Below are 23539 nucleotides of genomic sequence, written 5' to 3'. Positions count from 1 at the left end.
ATACTCCCTCCCTCATTTCATTCATTCATTCATTGTCTTCTTCTTCTTCTTCTTCCTTCTTCTTCCTTCTGAGAGGAGCTATGAACCTGAAGCAATTCTGTGCAAGACTGCCAAGGGTCTCCAGAGAGCCTCGCTTCCCCAATATCCATCCTCCTTCAAGGTCTCCATGCTCCCCCCCCCTGCAGCACCCCCCTGCATCCAAGCTCACCCCTCCTCTCTTCCAGGTAAATTTCGTCTTCCAGTAGTTATACTCCAGTTGAACGCAACACGCCAGTTTTATGTGAATTGTTTTTTTTTTTTTTTTTTTTTTGTGTTCTTTAATTTAGAGATTACCGCATATTTGTTCAATAAAGCCTTTTCACTTCGTTCTCTTTTGAAACAAAACGATTTTCTGCCAGAGGGAATGGCGGATTCTGAAAACTAAGACATTCTTAAAGTGAAGATTTTCAATAAGGAAACAATAAGGCTCGCATAAAAAAATATTTGGAAACATATTTTTTGCGACGGTCATGAGAGGCTTCTTGCAGTTGCAGTTCTTTTGTGAGTCTCATATGAAGAAAAACATTTATTTTAGGAAAGTAGCCTTCTTAAAGTGAAGATTTTTGATAAGGAAACAGTGACGCACTCAAGAGTACGTGGGATTCAATCAACAACATGTTTTTCAGATTGTTATCAGATACTTCTTGCAGATTGTCATGAGCTTCTCGGCTCTACATCCATCACAGGAAATGCAACACCTCCGGTTGGGTGCGACATCTTGTTATAAGAGTATAAGGATCATGAGAATAATCGATTGATCATGATATCACTATACACGGACGGAGTAATCAACAAGCAATTAGAGAAGAGACACAATTTAAGATTTGTTGCTCAACTGCATACAATTGAACTGATGCCTGGAGTAACATGGCAGTACATTGGGAAATTCTGGATGCACCCTGTGAAAGGTCTTAATTAGGGTGTATTATGGTTAGATTCATTCTTGAAACTTATTTGATGTATTAATGTGAAATGAGTGATTTAAAAGAAAGATGATTAGGAGAGACACAAATGCAAGAATGATATGCTTGTGTTAGGATGGTTCAATCAAGTGTTACAATGAGAGACCATTACATTGACTCATGGAAAGGAGGTGTGACTCATTAATGTTGCCATATGAGCATTCAATGTTTCAACAACTAGCTATTTAAAACCTGGAATTTCTTGGGCTAGTATAACAGGATTCCCTTGCAATTCCATTGACTGTGTTTACTGAGGCTCTTTAGGGGAGTTTCACATAGATGACATTTAAATTATACCTGACACCATTCAACTCCCTGCCCTCCTTATACTTCTGTAGCAGGAAAATAGGTTATATTCACAAATCTATTTTCAAATAAATTGAAACACGTCATGTGTAAAAATTTGAAAAACAGCTGTCTGTTTTAATGATAAGTGAACTTTTTCGGGAGACATGTTTATCTCAGAAACGAAACTTTTCCGATCATGAAGGAAACATCAAATTTCTATGTTTCCATTTTATGATCAATGGTTTAGTTTCCATGTTTCCAATCATGAAAGAAACATGAAATTGTTTAATTTCATATTAAATTAAGATGTTAAATAGTTATGTCTGGACAGACTTTAGAAGTTGATGCTGTTCACTCATACTCTGTCGGAAATTAGACCGAGTAAAGAAATTAGAATTAGAAGTTCTTGGGAGAATTGAGAAGGACTAAAGGTCCCGATGTCTGCAGAATACATTAGTTGATTAAAGTCCTCTGCCCATGTGGCATGTAGAATAAAAGTAAAGAAATTACAGAAGAAAAAAGCGCAAAAATTTGAGGATAAACATGGCATTTAAAACACTGCTTCAAAGTTCCTGCTTCCACTTTTGGAGAGCTGTATATCCTGGATTGTGATGCTATAGAGTAAAATAGCTTTATATAAGAATTTAAATCTGTGTATTTACCTTCTTGAATGTAATTGATGATATTATTTCCTTATTTGTATGAGTCGTTTCTAGATATAAAAGTATGCGTGCTTCGTTGTCCTAAACACTCATTCTACCCTCATCGTTTCTGATAGATTTTAAGGTGAGACACCTGCATGCAACTTAGAGTTTTGTTCCAATTAACCGTAGACATAAAAGTTCAGAGTCTAAATCCTAGCATCTACATTTTAGTTGAACAATTGTCCCTCCATAGAATGTGATTCCTTAACTATATAAATATGCGTATGAGAATCCCTGCTCCTTCATCTGTGGATTATTTTTTCTTTAAGAAGGCTGACTTTCGGTATTTCAGCAATGGCAGACATTGCCAAGAAGCACTTACAGGTATGCAATTTTTGCAACACATGCTTTGAGGCTTTCCACTTCTGCATCTCCCATGGCAGAGAAGGATTCCAATTCAGATTCTTCTGCAGAAGAAACATCTGAAGAGGTGGCCAAGCATGAACAATCTGGAAGTGAGCAGGATCAAACAACAGGAGAGCCTGAATCTTCTGGGAAGAGTGAAAAAGAGCAATCTGAAATGTCTGAAGAAGATAACGAAGCCATTCTTAATGCCATATCAACTGTGGAAGCGTTGATAGCAGAGAAAGAGTCTCAATTAACTGAACTGAAAGAGAGAGCTGTATCTAGCAAGGCAGAGCTAGATAATGTGAAGACTAGGTTGCAACGAGAGTCGGATAATGCAAAAAAGTTTGCTATACAGGTATAGCCATTCAGATATATCTATAATTAATAATAAGAAAGGTAGTTTTGAACTTCATTGATCAATGCTACATATATTACAGGGATTCGCCAAGAATTTACTCGATGTGGCTGACAATGTGAGAAGGGCTTTAATGACAGTTCCTGAGGAAGTTCAGAAAGGACTTGCTACGGATCAATCTGAGACTGGTAAACTTCTTCACAGTTTGCTTGAAGGACTAATGCTCACAGAGAAAGAGCTCATGAAGGTAATAAGACCTCATATTCTATCTGATAGAAAGATTATGGGGAAGATGCAATGGTCTTGTTTACTTGTAAATTTTCAAGAAGTTTGGGACTTGTGAAAAACACTAGTTTTAAAGGATTTTTCTAGTTGGTCTTCAAGAAATTTTGAATTGAAATTCACAAATCTTAATGGCTTTCCACTTGTAGATTTCTAAGAAATTTGGAGTTTAAAAAACCAAAGCTGTAAATGGTCTTCTACTTGTAGGTTTTCAAGAGTTTAAATTTGAGAAAACTACCAATGTTACTGGTTTCTATTTATATGTCCTCAACAAGTTTGGAATTGAATCCACAAGTTTTAAATGGTTTTCGATTTTTAGTGTTCAAGAAGTTTAGTATTGAAAAATCACAAGTTTTTCGTTGTTTTCTTCTTGTAGGTTTCAAGAAGTTTGGATTTGCAAAATCATAAAGTTTAAATGGTTTTGCAGTAGAAATTTTGAAAATCAGAAATTGTAGTTGTAGGTTTCCAAGAAGTTTGGAATTGAAACAAGCACAAGCTTTAAATGGTTATTCTACGTATATATGTAGAATTTCAAGAAGTGAAGCAATTACAAGTTTTAAGTGGTCTTATACTTCCAGGTTTTCAAGAAGTTTGGAGTCGAGAAATTTGAACCTACTGGTCAGCAATTCGACCCAAACTCTCATCTTGCTTTATTTGAAGTGCCTGACCCAACTAAAGAAGCTGGCACCGTTGCTGTTGTGGTCAAGGTAGATCTGTTTTTATGCATATTGTAAGTTCTAAAAAACTGGCTTAGGGATCAATTTGATTCTGATTTTTTCCCCCTTATATATTTTGTATAGGTGGGCTATATGTTGCATGATAGAGTTTTGCGACCAGCTGAAGTTGGTGTTGTGCGAAGCTTGGAGTGAGTCGAGGGAGCAACGATAGGCAACCAACCATCATTCCCTTAAATCTCTTCGCGTGATATAGGGTCTTTACTTTTTTCTTTCACTGAGAATTTCAGTGCATAATTTTGAAGTTAGTTGTGTGCTAGGTCCATGAATATAAAATCCTAGTGTCATTCATAGTAAGGTATCCATAAAGCCTATGGTAGACATTAGTTTTCATAGTCTAATTTTATTTGTTCTTGTAACAATTCTGTTTTACAGAGCATATTGGAGTTAAACTTGTTTTAAGTACCTATCGTAGACATCATTCGTAGACAGGTATCCATAAAGCTTAATGTAGACATTAAGTTTCGGCAGTTTGAAAGATTTTTGGTTTTTTAGCAAAATCAGTTTTAGCTGGAGTTGGAGTCAGTTCCTTTTCTTCAATGATTTTGATCTCATGACTGGAAAATGGTGAAGGGGCAATGGACCAAAAAGGGAATTTCGGATTATGTATAAGCAAAATAATCTGTTGACTGACACATGTCAATGTAATTGTGGTGTTCTGAACAGGACTATCAGTTGAAAGCTTACTTAGTGTTATTCAAGGTAACACTTTATATATATTTGGAAACTTTGATTGCAGAGCACGTGTGGTTTACAGTACTGTGCTAATTAAGATGTATATTCTCTCAACACAACCAGAACATATGTTTCCACATATCACATGTTTTAAACCATAAAGATTCAGATACTGTTACTTGATGAAGGGAATGGAAATTTGTTCTTGTATGGTTATCAGTGTCAAAGATATAATCTCTCATTTAAAGAAGATGGTTCATCAAGCGTGTCTAACCTGCTTATTTGATTAAATTAGATTTCCTCACCGTATTCTAAATAAAAGATGAAATAGACAACTTACGTTCGTATGGGATGCAAGTTCTTTTATGTTTTGGAATTTCTTTACCTTTTGACCGGAGACATACAATCGTGTATTTTTTATGGTTTGTGTAATTCATCTCTTGAATGTGAGCATGTCCATTTGTTTTGTAAAGGGAGATAACTCTTAAATAATATTCATGGAAGAAGAATTTAGACAATCTTCTAGGCATAATGTCAAGGAGTAGTTGTGATTGTAAGTCCCAAGGAGTTGGTGTGATGGTGTGTTACGATAAGGCCATTCATGTTTTTATTTTGTGATCATGTACACCAGTGGCTACCTCTCTTGCAATGTATGGTTTACAAGTAAGTTTTTACAATTCAGAGGCTCTCTTCTATGGTACATGGCTTTAAATGTAAGTTTTCAGCAATTAGGAGGCTGAAAACCTTTAGCATTTCTTTGTAAAATACCATGCTAAAAACATTGGGGCCATAACTCAATATCACAAAGATCTGATCTAAATTACATATAATTGCAAAGAGACTTAAATTCGAACTTCACAAATAGAATTGCAAAGGAAGAATACTTCACATGTATGCAACTAAAATTTGAGCTTAACTTAGACATATGATATCCAAAATAATGTATAGGATTCAACCAAACATCATAGACAACTATATTAGCAATCGCTTAGAATGATAATTTGACAAATCAAATACATACCTTGCATATCTAGTTAGAATGCGCGATGAAACAATTTAAAAAAATTCATTCTTACCATACAAAATGGAACCAAAACTAAGAAATGATCGATTGATCGAAATTGAACTATTAAACTAAATAAAACACAAGTTGATTGTGTCGTTGTTGTTGGTAAGGAGATGAGGATATGAATCAACTTGCTTGGTTTTTGTGCATGATGGCTTCTTCGACTGAGTCTTGGAGATGAGTCAATCATTAGTGGGATTTGTGGTCTTCATGGGTGGGACATATTGGTGGTCGGGGCAATTTGTCTAGACAATGGGCAACTTTTGCACAAGTCCTCTTGGCAAGTAAGCAAGGCACTATTGAGAGGTTGGGTACTAAAAGAGGCCAGAGAGGAGAGGAGCCCTCCCCCACCATTGAAATATGATGGATGGATGGGGCTCTATTCCTTTCTTAACTTTGTGAAAAAATAAAGGGGCCAAATTGAGGAAGCCTTTCTAATTAAGGAAAGCATGAGAAAATAACAAGAAAAGCAAGATAAAAACAAAGGAAGGATGAAGAAAATAGATGGCCAATTTTTGGAAAAGAAAAGAAAATAGAGGGCCAAATTGGGAAAGGCTTCCTAATTAAGGAAACTATGAGAAAATAACAAGAAAAGCAAAGGAAAACAAAGGAAGGATGAAGAAAATAGAGGGCCAAATTGGGAAAGACTTCCTAATTGAGAGAAATGAGGTGCCAAATTGGGAAAGCCTTTCTAATTGAGGAAAGAATGAGAAACTAGCAAGAAGGAGCGAAGGCAGCAGCAACAGAAAACGTCCTCCCGTTTCTTTGCTCTGTGTCCGTGCTCGATCGAGGTGAGCCACGATGATGATCTCCAAAGCCCGAGCTTCTTCTGTTTCTTCACCATCACCATCATCTTCTTCTTCCTGTCCATCATCGCAGGTGCATGCCTGTAGTAGCAGCTATGGTGGTGCGCTTGTGGTGTCTAAGAGAAAGCCTTGTAACTCAAGTGTGCCAGACCTCCACCAGCTTTTGGCGTCACGTGACTACACAGGTGCCATCACGCTCCTCCAGCTCAAGCACCTGGTAACAATATAACCCTAACCCTAAAACAGTACATTTACCTGCATGAATTCCTGTTTCTGATACACACACACACATGTTATACATGTGTATGCGTGTAGGGGTAGAAATATGTTTATGTATGTATGCATATGCATATGCATGTGGGTGTAGGTTTAGGTATATGCATGTGCATGTAGGTGTAGACATGGATGAAGTGGCCAAATGATGGATAGACTCTCTATGTTGGCATTACCTTGCGAAGAGGCAATTTTTTTTTAGAAGCCAATGTGTGACTAGCAAATGAGAAGCAACTTACCACATTGTGCACTGCATATAACGTTTCATTTGACTGGGTCTTTATGTTATATTTAAGATTGGGAGTAACAGAAAATCTTGAAGTTGATGGTAATCTCATTTGAGTTTCTTTATGTGTATCCCCTTCCGAAACAACTAATTCACTATTTCTATTTCATGTACATACGACTTTAAGGGGACAAAGATGAAGATTTTATATGCTTCATGTTTATAAGAAATGCCAGAAGGGTTCCTACCATGACCAACGTGTGACCATCTCTAGCTTCATTATGTAAGGCAACATAATTTGACAATGCTATGCCAAACAAAACTAGAGATATCACCAAGCTTAAAACAATATAAGGTTAGGAGGGGACAAATTATAGCATGAGGTGAGGGTTTATACCAAAATAGATTGGATTATCTCTGCATGCCTTTTTCTCCACATGCAAACATGTCAGACCTCCGATCCAGGGGGTCCAATTCTTTATAGCAACAGGTTGCAATTTCCTTTGGGAGAGGGTGTTTAGGTACTAGATGTAAGCTATGCAAATAATATACTAGTTGATTGGCTACATTTATGAATAACAGGATATTTTAATGGTCTGTTGCTAACCCATATTGATATTTATTAACTTAATAAGTGCTAAAATAATCAAGACCAAGTGGATGCTTGCTAAACCACAATATGAAAGCATTGCCCATAGATTCATAGGCTTAGCTTATTAAAAATTTTAAATTTAAATACATAAACAAGATGGTGTAGAGGTGAAGCTCGATCTTCACGATCCTAAGGCTGTGGGTTCAATTCACTGTAATATAAAAAATCTTTGTATTTTGAAATTGTATACACTACCATTATGCTCCTAAAAACTGGCTTTACAATTTCGTTTTTCGCATTTTGCTCCTAAAAAATTGTTTCATAATTCACTTTCCACAACCCAAGGGTTGACAGCAATATTGTTGCATTATATAAAGCAATGCTAAATCAAGGGTTATGATGCATAACAACTTTATGCACTGATCTTGGATTAATATGGTTATAACGTACAATAAGGCTAGGCCTTTAAAGTAAAGGTGTTTCAACATTATAGATCTAGAGATTTATAGTAAGGTTTCATTGCTTAGGCCACTTGTCAGAAGCATACTTTTAAGCTTCAATGCATGGAGAATATTCTTGTTTTCCACTGTAGTGTATACACTATTAGGGTGGTCTCACATGAATTCCATCTCATTGCATGTTAAATAAAGTCCTAGATGACAGACTACACCTTGAAAATGTTTGCACCTTGAGACAAGTTTTCAAAATCAATTAAAGTAAGAGCATGTGCACTCTAAAGCTTTAGATTGGTTAAAGAGAAGTAACTTCCATGTCTGAGTAAAGCTTTTCTTGACATATCCAAGTAATAAAATTTGGATAAACTTCAGGTGAGCACATCAGCCGAATATAACTCTGACCTCAAAAGAGATGATGCTATAGGTGCTGAATCCCATCAAATGATATAATCCTGTTGTTTACAAATGTGCCCGAGGACTCATATGTAGCATAAGGTGTTGTACCTTCACTGTAAATGAAAAATAAAGGCTCAGAACTGATGATGAATGGAATGTCTTTGTTATGCTTACTATGCACGAATTTATTAGCCTCAAGCCATTCTCTAGATCATTGATGTTTTAAACTTTTCTTAGTCCTACTACAACGGTGGGGTTAAGGAGACTTGGCATATGCCTAACAGCAAGGCTGTGCCTCATGTGTTTCTCATACCAATTCAGCCATCAGCTCCCTTTCTCCCTTGAGCATTACCTTAGCAATTAAAGGCATAGTGGAAGAGTGAGTGGTATATCAAGTAACAATGGGAGAGTGAGTGGGATATCTAAAGGATCCACTTCATTCAATGCAAATGCATCTCTCATTCCTTTAAGTCAACGGTGGACTTTTAACACATGTGCCCCAAGTAGTGTGTTCACACAATGTGAGTAGTAGGGCTTGACATCTCAACAAGTAGGAGGATGTTTCTCAATTTACATAGTCAAACCTAGAATATTTACACGGCTCTTCAAATCTAGAATCTTGGTTTGGGTGTCAAGGTAGGCCAGCATTTGTAGTACAAGGTAGGTGAGGTTTTGTAAAAACACTGGGTGAGGATTTCTTTGTTCATGATATGCGTTGCTCATATGACAGGAAGGCTAATGATGCACTCTACTGAAATAACCTTACATTTGTTATCCTGGACCTATCCCTGACTGATTATATGTTACAATGATCTGTCTTATGGTACTATTTAGTAACAATGCTACATGAACATCTCCATATTAAACTAGACATGTGTGCATCGGTGAAAGCTGCAGGGTTTGCTTTACAATGGCACATCTTCACATGATCAATGCATTCTTAATATGTATTTAATATCACAATGTCTTTTCTCATAACTCTCCATATCTTAAAGCCGCAAAGGCAGATTGTGGGTATGGTCTCTGGCTGGTTACCTCTTCACTTTATAAATTGTTTTATTTTTTGATTATTTTTCCAGGAAAATGTATGTGATGTAACGTCACTTGAATGGCTTGCATATTGCCACTTCCATCATGGAGAACATGATAAATCTCTCGATGTTTATAAACAACTTTTGTCACAGCCTAATGCAAAGCCTGTTTACCACACATATGCTGCTGCATGTCTGTTCTACATTGGTTTGTATGATGAAGCAGAAACAGCAGCTCTCAAAGGTTTCTTTTGATTATTGAAATCAATTTATAGTTCTGCAAAAGTTTTTAAAGAGACAAATTTCTTCTCAAAATTGATTTATTTCTAGCAAATAGTCATCTTTATTGAAAAGTTCAATTGAATCAAAACATAAAAAATGCAATTTATGTGGTGAACCCTTTATGGCAACATCTCAGAACAAAAACATGCAGGTTGACTTTCCAATCCCTTTCTAGAAGTGTCAACCTTATAATTCCACTGCCTTCGAAGATTATGGATACTGTCTATCCAAATCTTCTTTATTGTCTCCATTTGATGCTCTACTCAACAATGAATAATTGCTTCTGTCATTAACTGACATGGTCACTTCAAAAATGAATGAACATAAAAAATAGTTATCATTGCTTCATTTTACATGTATCTTGTGTGATTGCCACATTTGGACTCTTAAGGCCTTGGCAGTTCTACCTATACACTACCTGGATGGTGCGAGTCTTGACTCTTTAGCCTTAGATCATACTAGTGCGTCTACTTAGACTCGACGAACATAATCCATTATTGTTCGAAGCTTGTGTATGGATTGAGCCGTGTCATATGTGCATGTGGATGTTGGAGAGTGCTAAGATTTGTATCGCAACAATTCATTTACTATCCTAGACATAAGCACTTATACTTACCTGAATATGCAGGAAAATCGTTGTTTCAGTGTGCACAAGATACTGATGATGATGTTTTCTTGAGAATTACCTCTCCTTCTCTTGCCATTGGAGAAATTTTTAATGAGTGAACAACTTAGTCTAACAAAGTTTTGAGTGGAAGCAGATTAGGAAATACAATACAACGAACAACAAATTTTATGGATTATTGCTATTTATAAGGAATAAACTGCCTATTAGAGGATAAAAAGTGAGTACTAGGTTGGTTGGCTGGCTGTAAACTGACAATAATTGATGGGCTTTGCAGCTCCACAAATAAGGCCAGCCAGTGAGCTACAAAGTGGGTCAATCAGGTAGCTTATGAACCTACTGAAGAACTTGATCAGTCTCCAGCTTGAGATTCTCTCTTTCATTTTGAGAGAGAGGAGTTGTGAACCTGGAAGGAAACAGAGAAGGGAAAAGAATGGGCCAATATGACCCATAGGACCTCCAACTTTTTGCAAAGTACTCTCCCCATAAATCAGACAGCGGGCTACAAAGTGGGTCAATCAAGTAGCTTATGAACCTATTGCTAGATTTTCCTTGATCAGTCTCCAGCCCATAGGACCTCCAAATTTTTGCAAAGTACTCTCCCCATAAATTATGGGAAAAACCTAGGAATCTACCTAATATGAGAGGAGAGAGGAAAGAGGAGAAATAGGGGGAGAGTTGTGAACCTTGAAATTAAAGAATTGTGAAAAAGAAAGATAAAGAGCCACTGGGAAAAATAGAAGATTCAAGAAAAAAGTTGTTTTGGGAAAAAACTACGGTTTTTTACTTTCCCACTGATTTGACAGCTAGAAAGGCCAAAATGAGAAGCTATTGAATCTTATGACTGAAAATTTTACAGTCTTAGAAAAAGAAGCGTGCTATTCTGAACTGTACCTTTGCAGAATACGGCCATACAACCACTTCAATGACTGGAGCATATAATTAATGAACAATTCTCTTTGAAATGAGTTGTTGAATTTTGGGATAATTGCAATTAGGTCCAACATGTTCTTTGCAAGTGCGCATTCTTTTCCATGTTGCACATAAAAAGAAGGATGAGAAAGCATTGATGGAGTATCATGAAAAGCTTGGAGAGACTGTTGAAGATCAGTTAAGTCTGGCATCTTTTCATTATTTGCAAGCAAGCTACCAAGAGGCAACAGATATCTACAAGACATTGCTTCTTGAGCATAGGTGAAATGATTTCTCTATTGTCAAATTAGCAAAATTCTTACATGATTGGAATGGTTAATGCTAGCCTTGTTTTATTTCTTATATTCTAAGATTGTACAGATTTATTGTAGCATAATAGGTTCTATATATTTTACCTCACATTCTGTGTGATACAAAATATGCATTGGAGAACTTTTTGCTGCAATCCAGCCTATGCCGTAAACACTACCTATTCAGAGTCCTAATCTCACTGTGAACTTGAGTTGAGAATTGCACACTTAGCTTGTGTGTGCACATGCTTGCATTTTTATTTTCTTCTTTACTGTCATTGATTTTTATTGTTTTTTCCCATTTGCATGCCAGTTTTGCCTTTTGTGTTCTTGATCTCTCTAACTGAGTGCTATAACTGAATATGGCAAACACTTTCTTGCCTTGGGAAGTGTCCATGGATTTGTGATATATAATGCATTATCACAATGGCCTGGATCGGATGCTTTGACATGTTGGAACCCAAAAGGAGGTGCAAGCACATCTAATGGGATCTCTATCTCTTATACCTGAAATAAGAGAGTTCAGTATATCTGGTAGACCTTGTGGCTTTGCAGAAGATCATGCATGTCTACGCTTTGAGGAAAAAGGGATGGATGCACAAGGGATCTATATGCTAAGGAGAGTGGACTGGCTAAGTATCGATTTACTCGTTAGACAATTGATGTGTATGGTTGTGGAGTATACAATGACATGCTAGATTGGGATCCTTTTGCACCCCTTGATGAAGTTACCCAATGATTGTCAAAATCATTGCATAAAGCAGTCGCAAATGCCTTTCCTCACACAGCGGCCAATCCCCCCAAACTTGGTATGATGAGGAATGTCGTGATACAAGGCGATGCTTGGAGCATGAAGTAACTCGGGGCATTTATACACAAACAAGCAAGAGCAACCTTCCAACACCTCATGTAAGGAAGAAGAAGAGATTGTATTTAGCTAAATTTGAAGATCATTTGTATTGTTTGTTTCACCTTTACCCTCTCTACGAACTACCTTCTTTATTTTTCCTGTTACTGAAGCGGCATAAACCGTGTTGTTGCTTTTACCCCTGTTCGGATATATTTGCCCTCTACCCCTGTTTCCTCCAACATAAATTGGATATTTCAGGAAGTGCGCCTCATTGTTAGCAGGGTTTGGCGCAAGAATTGGAAAAATGTTTAATGAGAGGCAACCCACAACACAAGTGACCTCACCTCAGGTGTGGCATGAATATGCAAAGGTCCTATATGATATCCCAGGGCAAACTCCTCTTCCCCACCCACATGGCTCATGCCCACATGAATCCACCTTTTTTACTCCACAAAATGTAAGAACTTCCATTGATCGGTTATAATTTGGGAAGGCCCAGGATCATGATGGATTGGTTGGTGAGCACTTTATCTATGACCATGACACCTTGCTCCCATTGCTAGCACACATCTTTAATAGAGCAACGTGTGAAGGTTTCCCTACTAGATGGGCTCAGCATACCGTTGTGCCAATCCTCAAGAGTGAACCCCATGATGCCAAGCAACTATAGGACAATCATGATTGGCCATTACTTGGCTAAACTATATGGCTCAATTCTAGAATTAGAATTGAGTATTATGGGCAGAGTGGAATGGCTGCTGTTCAGGTGGACAGAACTTTGGATCGCATATTGATCCTCAAAGCCGATAATAAGAGAATTTTTTCTTTGTAGATTTCCGAAAAGCCTTTGAAACTGCCACGTGACCGGCTTATGCAATGGGTAGAAGCCATTGCTGTTCCTACAAATATGCAAGGGTTTGTCAGAGGCGGTAGCTAGCACAATCGGAGTGAAGCAAGGATGCCCACTATCACCCACTCTCGTCGGTCTCTATATAGATGAGGTATCACATTACATAGAGATTTGGGGGTTCGGGAGCATGCCTAGTAGGTATAGCTATACAAATATTACTATATGCTGATGATATTGTGCTGATTTCTGACTCTCTGGAGGAACTACAATGACATCTAAATTCCTTAAAACTACTTTGTATGGACAAAGGGTTGTCGATAAACATGGATAAAACTAAAGTGATGGTGTTTAACACTACTCAAGCATGGATAACAAGATTAGAACCAGAATTCTTCTTGGGAGAAGAAAGGTTGGAATACACACACTCCTACCATACCTAGGAGTAACATTTATAGGGCTTAGGTTCTCCTTACGGGGGGTTGCTTGTGCCCAACTTTCTTGTGGACTTGCAACCTTGGGCGATCTCTAGAGACAATGTGCACATTTGTAGTCACGAACTAAGCTATGGTTATTTGATACACTTGTCACACCAACTCTTCTCTATGGAGTAGAAACGTGGGGACCGAGTCTTAACAAAGCAAATCATTGGAAAGATTTAGAGAGACCTTTAGTGTCAATGATTTCCTTCATGATAAGGAGCAAAGCATTGATGCACCATGATATAATACGGGTAGAGATGGGAGCAACCCCTATAATCACTGGGCATTGTTCCGATTAGTGACCTGTATCCAATGTCTTTGGGAGCTCCCTAAACAAAGTACCCAAGGTTGGCACTATGTCATCAAGGCAACTGACTGAAAATGGAGACATTCATTGTTGGTATGCTAAAATGACGCAATGGTTCAAGTATAGATGCACTACCTTTGTTCCAATATAGTTGGGACTCTACTCTCCCCATCTAAATATGACCAAAGTGGAAAAGAATAGAGTGATCTGAACTGATACCTTTGTTTGGTCTTATAGGCCATTTTGGCCTCTTAAAAGACGTTAATATATCTTTCTTTAGCCCCATCATTCCTACTAATGCTACAAGTCAATCACGGGATACACAAATGGGCTCCTGATCAGGACATAACAAACGGGTTACAATTGATTAGGCAATAGCAATTTCTTGTGCACGTAGGCCCCGACCCCATGGACCACGACCTCAACATCCTTGTTATCGAAAGATCATGGTTGTTTATGTACCCGTATTTAACGTTTAAATACGTATAGTACCTCATAATTTGTATAGTACGTACTATACCTCAATGTTCAGTCAAATATCGTGTACATTTGTCCATGCAGTATTTAACGTACATTTGAAAAAACAGGTATAATACGTATTTATAAAAAAATGTAAGTAAAACCCCAACAAAAAGCAAAAGAAAAAAAAGATTTTAGTGAAAAAGAACAGAAGAGATGATGACAACGACGAAGAAGAAGAAGAAGAAGAAAAAGAGAGAAAAGAAGACAGAAATCTCAGTGTGATAATCATAGAAGATGATGAAGAAGAGAGAAAAGAAGAGATAAACCTATCTTGAGTGTGATAATCGTAGATGATTCCTCAATTTATGAAGGCGTAATCATAAATAATTACAATTTGAAGTAGAACATCGTGATACACACTTGCACTAATTTATAGAATAAGTGAATGTCGACATCCATATTATAAGTATTTTAGGATGTGAAATGTTCAAATGTCTTATATGCATTTTAGGATGTAGAACTATAATGTACATCACAAGATTGTGTAAACATAGATGCTTTTTACAATATTACAAATATTTTTTAGAAAGGTAAATAATTTTCAAATTCTAGAAGTATTTAATGTACTATATGTAAAGTACGTATTTTACGTATAAGTATTTAACATATTACAAAATGTATTTAACATATTTTTAAATTGGGAAGTACTATACGTGTATTAATGCGTTATATACGTATGGTATCTGTACCGTATCTAACGTACCTAACAACCTGGCGATAGATAAAAGCCATTATCTCCCGCCATCACAGGTGCTTCTCTCTCTTTGGAGACATTTCCATTTTGGACTGACCTATGCTAGAGATCTTTCGAAGACAAAAGATACAATATATCTAACTTGAGAATTTGACATTTGCTGAAAACCAGATTCCCTCATCTCTTTTTATCTTATATACATTTATATTTACGGAGTATTACTTACTTATTTTTTTGATTTGTTTTTCTCAAAGACAAGACAACACTTAAGATGTAATCTCTTGTTTGGTCTTATAGGCCGTTTTGGCCTCTTAAAAGACATTAATATATCTTTCTTTCTTTCTTCTCGGTCACCATTGTACATAAATTTCAATCCACGTAACTACTATGTCCAATGATGCAGAGTAGTATCATATCCTCCTTTCTCCATGTACTTCCTATCTGTAAAACCGACCAACAAATAGGCATAATCTCAGAATTCCTGAGTGTTTTTTAATGATGTTTGGCCAGCTTGCTAAACAAAAACATCCTAGAAATGTTTAATGAATCTCTTGTTTGGTCTTATAGCCCATTTTGGCCTCTTAAAAGACGTTACTATATCTTTCTTTCTTTCTTTCTTTTTGTCACCATTGTACATAAATTTCAATCCACCTATGTACTATGTCCAATGATGCAGAGTAGTATCTTCATATCCTCCTTTCTCCATGTACTTCCTATCTGCAAAACCGACCAACAAATAGGCATAACCCCAGAAGTCCCGAGTGTTTTTTAATGATGTTTGGCCAGCTTTCTAAACAAATCATCCTAGAAATGTTTAATGAAAGAATCTCAAAGAGGGGTGGTTCTGAACAATATATACTAGAAGCCTGACGAAGAACGAGCTTTAACATTTCTGTAAACATAAAAAGAAAGATCTAATTAATCTCTTTGTGTTTTTGGCAGGGACTGGTTAGCACTAAATGTATATGTTGCTCTTTGTTACTACAATTTAGACTTCCATGATGTGAGCTTGGAGATTCTTAATGCATACCTTCAGGTGAGCCTCGAACTGTTCTGTTACAATTCTACTCTGGAAGGCACCATCTGACGATACAAACTTGCTTCACAGAGAAAAGTAAAACCCATCCTTTAGGGATAATAGATCAATTGAATGTTTAAGAAATTTATCCTTATCATTTTCTTATACATCTTTTTTGCAGGTCTACCCTGACAGTCTTATTGCTTCAAATCTTAAGGTGAGAAACCAAGGAAGATTTTTAAAGCACAATACCTGTATTGTTGTAAATGATGTACAGTGTGTATATACTATGTCACGTACGTGAATAATAGAAAGAGCACATTAGGCTTTTGATTGTCTTAACAACTAATACATGCTGCCCAGTAATGATATGGTTTCTGTAATGGAGTGTATAAAACCATGAGTTAATTGTTTAGGCTTGCCATAAACACAAGCTTTGGGGGGGTAAGGTCGCCGCTACAGATTTGAGAGCTTTGAAAGAACCTAGCAGGGGTATGATTGAAAATGACCTCTTGCAACATAATCTCGCTGTATTCCAACATGGAGAAGGTGCTCTACAGGTTCCAAAATTTCACTTCATTTTATCTATTTGATTTTCTTCAGAATTATTACGTAATATAATCTCTGATACATAAATATTCTTTTTATAGAAAGCATTTTCATAAAAATCCAAATATCTAGGCTGTATGAGCTTGAGCTAGAGAGTAATATAATCTCTGATACATAAATATTCTTTTTATAGAAAGAATTTGCATAAAAGTCCAAATATCTAGGCTGTATCAGCTTGAGGTAGAGAGTAATATAATCTCTGATACATAAATATTCTTTTTATAGAAAGAATTTTCATAAAAATCCTAATATCTGGACTGGGAACTTGAGCTAGAGAGTTTTATTGGGGTAGTTTACGTGAAGAACATTACTTTATGGGCGAATTAAATTAAGGATCAAGAATTTGAATGTATTTGGTATGCTAGGGCAACTTTAATGTTGGTATGGTGGCAATTGATGTGATTTCTTATTGGTGTCAGTAAGAACAGATTTACACAAGCTGATTGGCAGTTTGCAGAAACACTATCATATGTAATAGGACATAGTCATGATATACCCTTCCTTGGCAAAGGAATTTTTATGAGTTTGGTGAAATGAGTGTTCCCCTGATATATAAGCAGACATAGTCATGCCATCCCCCTAGTGGCAGGCCGTTTTACATCACTCTCATTGGACATAGTCATGATATCCCCCTGCTTGGCAAACTCATTTTTACATGTTTGCTGAAATGAGTGTTCTACTGGTATATAATCGGACATAGGCGTGCCATCCCCCTAGTGGCAGGCAGTTTTATATCACTCTCATACACTTTCCTGTTGTTGTTGGCTCCTGGCTTGAGTACCTATGAGAAATGATACAGTGATTTGAAGCTTGATCATCCGATGCCTGTGTCACCCCAATTTTGGTGCATCCTTCAGAGTCCAAGAGAGTTTCATTATTGACAACGTTCTCCATGTTGATTACCTTGATAGGTTGATTTGCAGAATTCACTTGGAGGACAGGTCAATGCTCTTTGCCTTTCTGGACACTAATCTGAGGGTGAGATTGTCCTTGTTAGCCATGCTGCCACAGCTGGAGCAGTACTACAGTACTATCATCAGTAGCAACGGCAGGATTTTGGAACCAGCTTGTGTCACATGATATGCTGCTTTTGACCCCTCCATTTGAGTGAACCCGTCATCACTTTGCAGCCTTTCCAAGGAACCAAGAACAAGGATAAACCTCAACATCGCTATCTCAATTTGGTCAACTGTATCTGCCACCTTTATGGTTATTCCTCGATGCCCGTCTCACGTTGGTCAACATCCCTGACTCAAGATGTTTCCCGTCACATGACTTAAACCTTGTTTTCCCTTGGTATGTTCACATGACCAGGATCTCAAATGTCGCAAAATCCATTAAAATTCTGTATTTTCTTCTTGAAGGAAGTTCCGGGATTGGGGATCTCAGTTTCTGTCAAACTTCTGATGTTATTTGTTTGGAAGCAACAACTAACCCCAGAGTGGATGTTGAAATGTGTGGACCACTTCTTGTCATAAAGATAAGGAAGGGAAAATGCCTCATCCAAGGGGAGAAATAAGAATTCAATAGAAGGTGAAAAAAGATAACATGTTATTCATTGAAAACTGAGCATGTGCACCAATGAATATCGTTTCGATCATCAGCAGAACTTAGACTAGAAAGGTAGGTCACAGCAGAATGTTCAGATGAGATTCACTGATCGTCTTTCCTGTGGATATCTTTTTACTCTTTGGTGAATCACTCCAGCTTTTCATAGGTTTGGCAATCTTTTCTCAATTCCTAAATTTCCAAAGCTCAAATTCATTTTTGGTGTTGGATTGAATAATTTAAGGAAGGTACTACAATCAACATCTTTTGCATATTTAAGATTGGATGTGAATAAATGTTTTTTACAGTTCTGGGAATCTGTTTTTGATGGGGACATATAGAAATTGCTAGCTATCAGTAGGCACCGTACATGTCTAGGTTTTTAGTCAAATATCACTAGACGTCTAATATATGCCGCTGAATTTTAGAGGTTAAAATGAGTAAATTGGTTGTGTGATAATTCTAATTTTACTTCTATATTCTCTGCATATGGTAGGTGTTTCCACGTTTGATAAATATTTTCCCAGAGGCTCAGCTCAACACAGCTGTTTACCATTTAAATAATGGCGGTATAATTTCAGTTTACCACTTACTAATAAAACACCTACTTATTTCAATTCACATGCATAAATGGAACTTCTAAAATGGAAAGCAATGATTTTATATGGATTTTAAGAGTTGCGCCAAGCATATGAGGTGGTTCGGAATATTGAACCAACTTCGGCCCAAGAATTCATTATCAAGGCTGTCACGTGTGCATGTCTTGGGCAAGAAATAAATTCTGAGGACCTTTTGCAGCAAGCGCAACATCTATTTCAAATGATTGGATCTTCTGCCACTGAATGTGATACTACACCTGGTCGTCAATGTATGTCATCATTTTTTTTCTTGAACAAGCAGTTTGAAGATGCAATTATGTATCTGAAAGTAAGGAATACATTTTTTTTCTCCAACGATTTATAACTATGAGTCTACACACAACACATTAGATAATTTAATGACCTTATTAAATTGTGATGATCCCAAAATGAACAAATATCCTTAAATATGTTAAGGAAAGCCTTGGATTTGGAATATTTTATACTAGGTCTTAATGATCATAGTGAAACTACTGCAGTCAATAAAAAACTTTTGTAAGAACATGGACGAATTCAAGTGGAATTACGGAATTGCAAAAGCCTGTGTTGGTGAATATGTTGAGGCAGAAGAGATCCTCTTATCAATTCATTCTGAAAAAATGATGGAGGATTACTATTACTATGCATGGCTATCTTTCTGCCTTATCATGAATGGAAAAGCTCATCTGGCATGGGAAAGGTACCTTCAACTAGATGTCTTGGATGATTCATTCAGGTATATCCTTCTACCTATCTGAGATATTGATGAGGCGACAACTTTTGTGGCTTTTAAATTCTTAAATATATATCAGTAATTTTTTTGGTATGATATAAACTAGAGGTGACCACCTGACTGCCTAAAACCACAACAAGCAAAAAGCACCTTAGCTAGTTTTTTCAGTTGTTGACAATGTTAGAAATATTGAGAATTGACTAGATAAGAATATAGAGTTACAATCATAGAGATGTATGTGTGTCAATACAAATTTTCCATCACATTTGAATGAGACCCATGGAAAGTCCATCAATACCTGAACTCCAATGGAAATTAATAGAGTTTGTCCTGTTTATATTTTCTACCAACTTAACAAAATTATAATCAATTTGAAAATGACAATGAAATGTATGAATTATCAATAAGAATTGTGGTATACGAATGCATGGAGTGTACCATTGGATTATTCAGTAACTCACAATGGTAGTTCTCTTGTGTGCTCACACCTTAGAGCTTAGATGGAATCTGGACTAGTCCACTACAGACTTAGTTGACACAAATAACAGTCATAGCAGCTCTGTAAGAGAAAGAGAGTGGATACTTATATTCTGTGTTTGGTCTTATTGTCACATTAAAGATGCAAAACAGTTGATAATAGTGGGGATATTCCTTTTCTGTCAACTCACTTGTCATTTAATATGACCGAGCTCCCTAGATACAAGTGATAGCTAGATAGTACTTATCTTAAAGTCAATGGCACATACTTTCAAGCCTAAGTACATCTTAACCCGCCAACAGAGAATATTCTTCTAGACGTCATCACTAGTTAATCCCATTACCATACTTCCTCTTTCCTAAATACATTCTGACTGAATCATCTTCCCCACATTGACATCTCATCAACCCATATAGTCGGGTTGCACAATAGCTACTCCGCAGTTGGGGTGCTATCACAAAATGAGCACTCTAAGAATACATGTTGGGATAAACTAACAAGTTGGGGGTGATCATTGACTATATCTAATGGACTCGCCATTATTTTTGCTCTTGTCTACGTTTTTGAAATAGAACATGATCAAAATTTCAAGGCCATGGCATGGTCTACAAAGTTTTCATTTTCAAGACCATCCCATGAATTCATGCGCCCTCTTCCATTATTTGTTGATTTGTTTGATCATAACTTCTGTTGAACTCTACACCCATTCAATCGGTGGCAGCGCAAGTGGTAATGAGTCCTCTTCTGCAATTATATCACATGAATTGGATGATTCAGGTGATGGGGAAAGACAACCCTGTTTTGCTAAGACTTCAAGAAGTGATACTCCTGAACTAGTCAACTTAGGAGTATCTTTAATAGAATAAAATGTGTCAATGATTCTTGTAAATCAGCTGATTGAAACTGAGAGTTTCCATCGATTCCAGTGAAATGCTCAGGCTCCTGTGCATTACTTATTTGCAGGTTATTCATCAAGCTTTTGCACTTTTCCCTATCCAAACTGCAGTTGGAAGGAGACTAACTATCCTATCCAGACATGCCCCACTTGCACACATTGTGTATTTGGGTAGACATGCAAAAAGAGCTTTCAAGAGACAAGGAGCAACATTTCCACTGTAGATACAGTAGTGATATTGCTTAAATGTTACAGAAGCTCTTTGATATAAAACTATTTGCGGGTGAAATATTCATCTTTTCTAAACCTAGCTGTTCTATTAGGTATCAAACTAGAGAGAATGATAATTTTTACTCCCTTTGAAAACATAGGGTCTCACCAATAATGAATTGAACATGTGATTTTTTGCAGCCTCCTTCAATTGTTTGCTAATGAGTGCTACAAGACAGGACAATTTATGTATTCGGCTAAAGCTTTTGGTATACTAGTTCAATCAAATGAGCAAGAAGAGTATTGGGAAGGTCTTCGTGGAGCATGTGTTGGTGCTTTTCAAAACATAATTGAAGGAAAGGAGTCAGAAGATAACATTGAAGAAATCCTCATTCTACTTGGGAGCTGCAATAATCCTCAAGTAAAGATTCTTCCTTGCTCCTTTCCACACTCTTGTGAAAAAATACTAAGTAATATCTAAATAATTACCGAGTATCTTGAACATCTAAATAATATCTAAATCGAAAGGACTAATCATGATAATGTGACAATTGGGCATATTCCTTTATCATCATCCAAAAAATACTACGCACAAAATAAAATAAAAGTTTGAAAGTGCATCTCCTTCATGAAACATGCTTTATTAGGTGTCACTTAGTTGCCAATTTCAACTGTGATTATTATAATTTCTTTCAATAGCATGCTCATGTAAATATGCTCTCTTGATAGATCCTTTTGCAGAGAGGATCAGGTTGTCTCCGTAATTGGCACTCTTATAAACTAAAAACATGTGATAAGTTTAAGCTTTAGTCATCGACCATATAAGATGTTACAGGTTACTGGAGCAACAAGAAATATATAGCTGTACTTAAAAGTACAGCTAAGTGATAGTATTTTTAATGGTCCCTTGTTATGGAAACCACAGCTTTTCCCTTGTATTCAATCCTTAATCGGTTATAATAGTAACTTAATTTACAGGCTTTAACCAATAGGAAGGAAATCAATACATACATGATAGCATCAAACATCATTTAGTTTTTACTGGTAGTAATGTGAGATGATCCAATGTCAGGTGGCTAGTGGCTCGGAGTGGTGACTGAAGCGTAACCCATCTGTCAGTACCTCTGCCTTGGGTTGTTGCAAATGGCAACGGAATCCCTGTCTGAGAAAAAAAGGGTGAATATTAGATGAGTTAGCAAAATTTGATGTTTAATGCTAGCAAAACTGCACATTTATCTATATTGCAATTCTGTTAAGAAATAGAACAAAATGGGCAATTCCAGATGTGACCTTATGGAATAGATTGATCAGAACAACATACTTGAAGTAGCTTTTGACACGTTACACAATCAAAACAATGATATCACAGCTAAAAACGATAAAACTACAACTTATTGCTTTGTCAAATAATGAAATACTGGGAGCTATGTCATACAAAGTAGAAACGATACACATATTGTCCAATTTGTTTGATTCTTTTTTTTCTTCTTTTCCAAATTTGTTTGGTGTGCCATTTCTTTGTTTTGCTGAAAAAATTAGATATTTTCCAAACAATTAACAGATATTTTGAAAGTTAAGAAATTTTATTATTTGGAATGTAATCTCCATATAAAGAGTGATCTGATTTAACATCATGGATATTATTGTGCTTGTAGGGGGAATACATCTCAAATATCATAAAGAAATGGAGTGACGACAATCTTTTGTGTTCTTAATCACGGAAAGAAAATTGATTTTGAAGCAATAATGGTGGCACCTTAACTTAGTAGATGGCATTGTTAGTCCACTGATTTATTGTAATTTAACATCATGGTTATTATTGTGCATGTAGGGAGAATGCAATTCAAATGCCATAAAGAAATGGAGTAATTACTATCTTGTGTTCTGATTTACGGCACCTTGATTTCTGAGTACATAGCGTTCTAGCCCACAATTTGTCCATTGTAACATGTGAGTCTAATGTCATGGATAGATTTCTGTAATGCCATTCAGCTGTGTATTAGGGCATTGGTGGAACATGTCATTTTGAATCCACGGAGAAATGAGTCTCTCCATTGGGGGACTGTGATTTAAGGCAGGATGAATGTCAATGTCCAAATTCATGTATTCATTGAATTCTATTGCGATTTACATCATCTGCACTTGTTAAAGAATAAGATTTAAGTATTGAGTTAATTTATGCTGTTAGATATGAGTCACGTAGTGCACCCAAATATTATATCGTTTGTGAACATACTTGTCATGCAGCCAACATGTAGGGATGCAATGAGGATAAGTGTGAAAGTACTACAATGGATATGCCCTTTTAAAAAAGAGGGAATATATGGATACCCTCCATATATATTCATATATACCTGCACTCAGCCA

General features: G+C 36.6%; 2 protein-coding genes across 3 annotated transcripts; both read left to right on the top strand.

The window, feature by feature from the left end:
* The first annotated feature begins 22 nt into the window (after positions 1-22).
* On the top strand, positions 23-4594 carry LOC147854847 (uncharacterized). Of its 2 annotated transcripts, none has more exons than XM_087331472.1 (5): positions 23-192; positions 2272-2696; positions 2779-2943; positions 3557-3685; positions 3779-4594. In XM_087331472.1, exons 1-5 carry the CDS (start codon positions 81-83, stop codon positions 3845-3847), a joined length of 900 nt encoding a protein of 299 aa, XP_087187598.1. In that variant the 5' UTR covers positions 23-80; the 3' UTR covers positions 3848-4594. The 2 variants fall into 2 exon arrangements, with proteins under 2 accessions (XP_087187598.1, XP_087187597.1); XM_087331471.1 differs by having other exon boundaries at positions 23-224; positions 2286-2696.
* A 1611-nt stretch (positions 4595-6205) lies between these two features.
* Positions 6206-23325, top strand: LOC147854846 (uncharacterized). Its single transcript, XM_087331473.1, has 11 exons — positions 6206-6476; positions 9281-9476; positions 11138-11333; positions 16007-16100; positions 16264-16299; positions 16499-16642; positions 18736-18808; positions 18916-19166; positions 19357-19592; positions 21374-21593; positions 22828-23325. The coding sequence occupies exons 1-11, from the start codon at positions 6255-6257 to the stop codon at positions 22885-22887; spliced, it is 1728 nt and encodes a 575-aa protein (XP_087187599.1). The 5' UTR covers positions 6206-6254; the 3' UTR covers positions 22888-23325.
* The last annotated feature ends 214 nt before the right edge of the window (positions 23326-23539 follow it).

Source organism: Azolla caroliniana, unplaced genomic scaffold, assembly GCF_043228905.1.
Source record: "Azolla caroliniana isolate FFs.n. ecotype wild unplaced genomic scaffold, voAzoCaro1.0.p SCAF_15, whole genome shotgun sequence".
NCBI classification, from domain to species: Eukaryota; Viridiplantae; Streptophyta; class Polypodiopsida; order Salviniales; family Salviniaceae; genus Azolla; species Azolla caroliniana.
The sequence above is the reverse complement of the archived record's forward strand: the minus strand, read 5'-3'. Positions and strand labels throughout refer to the sequence as shown.

Excerpts from the sequence above, each read along its gene's own strand:
- LOC147854847 (XM_087331471.1), top strand. The coding sequence starts at position 81 with ATGAACCTGAAGCAATTCTGTGCAAGACTGCCAAGGGTCTCCAGAGAG. Across the intron at positions 2,944-3,556 it reads CAGAGAAAGAGCTCATGAAG|GTTTTCAAGAAGTTTGGAGT; the intron begins GTAATAAGACCT and ends TTATACTTCCAG. Across the intron at positions 3,686-3,778 it reads CCGTTGCTGTTGTGGTCAAG|GTGGGCTATATGTTGCATGA; the intron begins GTAGATCTGTTT and ends TATTTTGTATAG.
- LOC147854846 (XM_087331473.1), top strand. The coding sequence starts at position 6,255 with ATGATGATCTCCAAAGCCCGAGCTTCTTCTGTTTCTTCACCATCACCA. Across the intron at positions 6,477-9,280 it reads TCCTCCAGCTCAAGCACCTG|GAAAATGTATGTGATGTAAC; the intron begins GTAACAATATAA and ends TTATTTTTCCAG. Across the intron at positions 16,643-18,735 it reads ATGGAGAAGGTGCTCTACAG|GTGTTTCCACGTTTGATAAA; the intron begins GTTCCAAAATTT and ends TGCATATGGTAG.